Raw genomic sequence first — 6,043 nt, 5'->3', positions numbered from 1 at the left:
TGTGTGTGTGTGTGTGTGTGTGTGCGTGCGTGCGTACGTGGTGAAACACCAAACCAATGTGCCAGAATCTGGACAATAAAGATGTATCTTATCATATCTTATGTCATCTGGGAGGAAGGGGAGAGGTGAGGAGAGTGATTCGAAGAAATACAATAAGTCGTGTAAAAATTTTGTCAACTGCCTAACAAAGAAAGTGTTGGGTTAGAATGGAATCCGCTGGGGAAGAGATCAAGGGGAAGGTCATGTGGAACCTGGAGAAGAGTCAGTGAGATTGATGTATAGGAAAAGTGGGAAGACATGGAATGATATCAAGAGGCTAGCCCAGGATAGATAGGGAAAGGTAGAAAGTGATTGTTCATGGCCTATACCCTGATGCACTGTGAGAAAGGCAATGATGATGATGATGATGATGATGATGATGATGATGATGATGATGATGATGATGATGATGATGATGATGATGATGATGATGGTGTGGATTATGACGCTGAAAATTTTGGTCTAGGAGAGTACACACTAAGATGCAAGGCATTAACTTCTAAGGTCCTTGAAGCGCATTTAGTGTTCGCACCAGTGAGACTCATCTTTTTCAGGGGATGGAGGGAAAAATTAAAATTGTAGGCTATAGGTTTTACACCCCCTCAAAACACCGTAAGGCTATTTTAGAGGCGGGACCTCCTAATTTAATGTCCCTCTCCAATAGGACGGAGCCATATATGGGTGGAGAGCCTAAAACCTCCCTAAAACAACCCAAGTTTAGAAAGCGCATCTTGAGGATTTGAATCAGGGGCAAGGAGGAGGAGAAGGCGATTTAAAGATTTGAAGCGTCCATCATCTTTTTGTCCCCTCCTTCTTTGTTGTATTTGATACTCTCCTGTAACACCTTTAAGCTTCGGCACTTAATTATACCTTCTTGTGTTGCAAGCACCATAAAACCCTTACTAAAACCACTTCTGTACTCTCTGCTAAAACTAAAACTAAAACTAAAAAAGAAGATTTCAAGAAATGAAAGTAACATTAAAATGGGCACTAGGAAAACCCACTAACTGACATATATATATAAAGCATTATAAATCCTCAAACCAAAGTACTTAATTTAATGTAGGGCTTATGAAAAAGTGGAGGCAGCGTGTAACATGGAATTTTGTTAGATCTTTCACATTCCTCATCCTAGGATAGACTTGAGCTGGAATCTCTAGAGACGCTTGACTCGGAAGTCTCACATACACATTGTGTTCATTAAAGATGCTTTGACAGTAATGACAATGACAATTTTTATTCGTCTCAGAGAGGAGAAATTTGTCTTGGTCCTTTACAGTGGCAGTGCACTCAGGCATACACACAACAAGACAGGGCATTAATAAATACATGTATTACGTGCTGAAACAACCCGCTCCGGAAAACATTCTCTTTCTTTCTCTCTCTTTCTCTCTCTTTCTTTCTCTCTCTCTCTCTCTCTCTCTCTCTCTCTCTCTCTCTCTCTCTCTCTCTCTCTCTCTCTCTCTCTATCATTATCATTGTTAAAATCATTCATTACTTCAATCGACCATCATGAACATTGATCTTCCATCTTACATTTTAAAGCTTTTTTTAAGACCCACTATTAGTACTGAAGCAAAGATCCTTAGCTGAATCCCCTCCCCCACAACCTCCCCCCCAAAAAAAATTAAACATACCCCCCCCCTTTAAAAAAATATAAGACAAATACTTTGAAATCAGTTTTACAAATAAAAACCTGAGCTCACCTTTTCCGTCTTGATATCCAGCTCCATTTCTGGGGCAGAGGGCAGGCGAACTTTGCCCTTGCAGAGAGCACTGAACCACCGGGCTTGCGTCTCCGCCATTGTCAAGATGCCGCCGGAGGCTGGCTGCACGAAGCCGATGAAAGCGAGGCTGGAGCCCACGTGTGGCGCAAACACGTTCTTGTACAGCTGCGACCAGGCAATTGTCATTATGTGATTGGTAAAAATGACGTGAAAGAAGTTGTGAAAATGATATGGACTACGGAAACAACAACAGAAATCAGAAGCAGTAGCAGTTAAGTAGCAGTGGCAATTGCATTAGCAGTAGCAGTGACAGTGAAGGTGACAGTGACAGTGACATTGATGGTGGCAGTGAAAATTACAGTGACAATGACAATGATGGTGACAGTGACAGTGAAGGTGACAGTGGCAGTGACATTGACAGTGGCAGTGAAAATGACAGTGACAATGACAGAGTTGGTGACAGTGGCAATGAAAATGACAGTGACAGAGATGGTGACAGTGACATTGATGAGGACCTTGACAATGACATTGACGGTGACAGTGACGGTGACAGTGACAGCTAGTGACGGTGACGGTGACAGCTAGTGACGGTGACGGTGACAGTGACACTGACAGTGGCAGTGACAGCTAGTGACGGTGACGGTGACAGTGACAGTGACAGTGACAGCTAGTGATGGTGACAGTGACAGTGACAGTGGCAGCAGCAGCATCAAGAGCACCAGTGGAAAAGAAATGGGACAGCTACACTAAAATTACTCGTGAAAACGGCAACAATAACAACAGCAGCAGTATCAATAACCACAACAAAAACAAGAAGAAAAAGAATAACAACAACAAATATGATAAAAACAACAAAAAGAAAAACAAGAAACAAAAACAAGCACAAATTCACCTTCTTATACAATGAAAACAGCCACAAACAAACTGACTGAAAAAGAAAACTCTGTGTGTATTCAGTTACAGTATTATTATACCTTGATATAATTGGAGCCTTCTTGAAGAACATGGCTTTTGACGGACTCGGGTAGGAAGGGGAGATCAATCTTGTAACCCGTGCAGTAGAGAATTTTGTCGAACTCCGCAGAGTAGCCGTTGACGAAGTGTACGGTACGTCCCTCGATCCGCTGTCAGGGAGAAAGGGGTGCCCGTGAGGACCCTTTTTAATAATTTGACGGAAGATTTTTATTGCCTTTTTGTGTCTCTGTTTCTCTCTGTCTGTCTGTCTGTCTGTCTGTCTGTCTGTCTGTCTGTCTGTCTGTCTGTGCGCGCTCATATGACCTTATGCAGTTGCGAGCGCCGTAAAACTCTTACTAAACTAAATGTCTGTCTGTCTGTCTTTCTGTCTGTCTGTCTATTTTCTCTCTCTCTCTCTCTCTCTCTCTCTCTCTCTCTCTCTCTCTCTCTCTCTCTCTCTCTCTCTCTCTCTCTCTTTCACACACAAACACAAACACACACAGACACACACACACACAAACACACACGCACACACAGATACACAGACAGAAAAACACACACACACAACACCAACACATACACATACACTCATACACACATACTCACACACACATACACACACACACAAACATACACACACATATACACACACAAACACACACACACACACGCACGACAACAAAACTATCACTCTCTCTCTCTGTCGCTCCTTAGGTGATTCACCTCCTGTGAGGCCTTCATTAATGGCTGAGTGCTTCACCATGGCACACTGAAGACATAAGTTCCATTCTCACGTGGGATGTACTTTTTAAAATAGTAATAATTAATCGGATATCTTCGCCAGTCTGTTCGGACATTGTATCCTTCTCAGACCGGGTTGGCCGTGACAGCAGGGTTGAAATGATCTAAATATTGTAGACAAGGACACCAAGATACTCCACAAACAATTTCTCCCTGTGCAAAAAACAAACTCAGGTATCGTGTGTGCAATAGCGAAGTGCCTAATCGCTCCACCACAGATGCCAACAGTAGTGCTCAGATTAAATCAGTCTAAGGGTTAACAATTGACCCATTGACCAACTGACCGTGATATTGTGCACAACCTTAAAAATACAAAGTCTTATCTGACATTTTTGGCCAACTTGAGTTACTAAGACCATGAGGTCAGAAACTAAATGTTAATGTTCGATCTGCACGATCAAAAGATCTTTATGTCAGACTAAACTATGTTTCAGTCAAAGGGTTAACCATCCCACCCCCACCCCCCACCCCAACTGCAGAGTAAACTACTTTTCAGTCTAAGAGTGTGTCTCCTTATGTGTGATGCGACGTTGCGTCGCGTTGCGCTGCGCTGCACGCGGTCCTTGCTTCTCCAAAATCAATCAAGTATGATTATAGGATAGCGATATTTCGACGGCATGCCGTCTGAAGATCGTAGTTGATATTTCCACGGCATGCTGTCTGAACATCGGAAGTGATACCTATACGGCATGCCGTCTTGAGTCTAAAGACCGGAATTGATATTTCGACGGCATAGGCTCTGTTTGAAGTGTATCAATGCAAGAATTTTGTTTGTTTTTAAGGGGAAGAGTCGGGTGATCATACCTACCCGACCCAACCCGATCCCATCTGCAAATAGGTACCCTACTGTTGGAAAAAAAAGTCTTCTCTCCATTTTGCTTGCACAAAATAAATTGTGCATCTCTCACTCTCGTTACAATTACACAAAACATTTCATCATTGTCCATAAAGCACACAATGATATCAATAAAAGGATAAACATTGTTAACTAAACATACAGGTATCTTAAATTGTATAATGCGTTACTTATGGAAAAGAGATTATAGGCTTCCGGATGTTCTGATTGGCTGAATTTATGTGCTGTGGAATTATCACTTCCGATTTTTCGACGGCCTGCCGTATAAATATCCACTTCCATGATTATAACGAATCTGTTTCCTTACACGCGATGCGATGTCTAGCCGCGTGCGACAGTCGCCTGCGATCGGTCTATATGTAACAATCGAGACCTCGTCGTGCGCAACAGTCTGAGGGGTCTGAAAGGTTTAAAGTATCACCATTGGTCAGAATGCTTAGTCAAGGAGTGCCGGTCGGCACGCCGTGTGTGTGGTGTGTGGTGTGTGATGAGGTCGTGCATAAAGATACTCATCTCGCAACTCATTGCTAGCGACTACGGAGCGCAACGCGACGTTGAATAACACATACAGAGACATAGGTTAAGGGTTAACCGTTGACCCTACTGACCGTGATGTTGGGCACAATCTTCACATTCCTCCGTTGGATGTGATGGATGAGGGTCGGACTCACAGTGGGCTGGGTCTGGAGCGCACCCATCTTGGGATTCAAACCCCACCTGACAAGGGGAATAAAATACTCCCGTCAGCGTGCACCCCAATCCATGAACATTAAAAGAAAAAAAAATCATAAAATTGACCTTATAGAGATCAGTTAAGAAATGTGTTTTACAATGAACTGAAAGCATATACACACTACATAATAAACTATTTTAATTAATAAATCAAAACATGTTGTGAAACTCAAAATTCTAAAAGCCAAATTTTCTCAAAACTACTAGGTATATACTGAGCAGGTAGAACTTTGCAATTCTATGGCGGCGATGAGTCCGCTACATTCTTTATAAAGAGTTAATAATCCACTTAACAAAAACAAACCCACTTTTTGGAATTTCCCTGCACGAGCGAGATAATGCTCTCAAAGATAATATTATGTGTCAACTATGTCCTTCAATAGTTAATCCGCTTAATTAAAACAACTCACTTTTTCAGATTTCTCTGTGTGAGTGAGATGGTCAAAAAGATAATAATGTCCCCTTAGTTCTTCTTTTAGCTTTCGAAAGAGTTTTATGGCACTTACAACACAATACGGTTACATAAGTGCCGAAGATTAGAGGTGTAGAAGAGAGTAACAAATAAAAAAAAAACAACCCACACACAAGGAAAGGAGATAAAGACGATATACATTTTTAAGGGAAAGAAGGAGCAAACCACACCAGAGCACCCGTCAACCACCTACTAAGTTCTTCAATAGTAAATCCACTTGATCAGAACAACTCACTTTCTGAGATTTCCTTGTATCTTGAAGATATATAATATATGTGAGGCAGTGTGGTGGAATCAGGCTCACGTCAATTTTGGGGCATGTAGAGTTATTGGTATCATCTTCAAGCTTGTTCACTTATCTTTTTTTGGATGAAAAAAGAATACATTTATCTTTAATACAAGTCAAGGTATTTGCGAATGAATGAGGTGGGGGTCACCTGTTTTCAGAGGTAAAATTAGTGA

At 41.8% G+C, this 6,043-nt stretch overlaps 1 protein-coding gene across 1 annotated transcript in view; it reads right to left on the bottom strand.

The window, feature by feature from the left end:
* LOC101861269 (flavin-containing monooxygenase 5) overlaps nt 1-6,043 on the bottom strand; it is a gene marked incomplete in the record, with an annotated part of 24,330 nt that overhangs the window by 1,282 nt on the left and 17,005 nt on the right. Inside the window, 3 exon segments of the mRNA XM_013079318.2 lie at nt 1,746-1,931; nt 2,741-2,890; nt 4,986-5,094. Of these exon segments, the coding sequence (XP_012934772.1) occupies nt 1,746-1,931; nt 2,741-2,890; nt 4,986-5,094 (445 nt within the window).

Source organism: Aplysia californica, unplaced genomic scaffold (assembly GCF_000002075.1).
Source record: "Aplysia californica isolate F4 #8 unplaced genomic scaffold, AplCal3.0 scaffold00048, whole genome shotgun sequence".
Taxonomy (NCBI): Eukaryota; Metazoa; Mollusca; class Gastropoda; order Aplysiida; family Aplysiidae; genus Aplysia; species Aplysia californica.
Note: the sequence above shows the minus strand (reverse complement) of the source record. Positions and strands in the feature narration are given on the sequence as shown.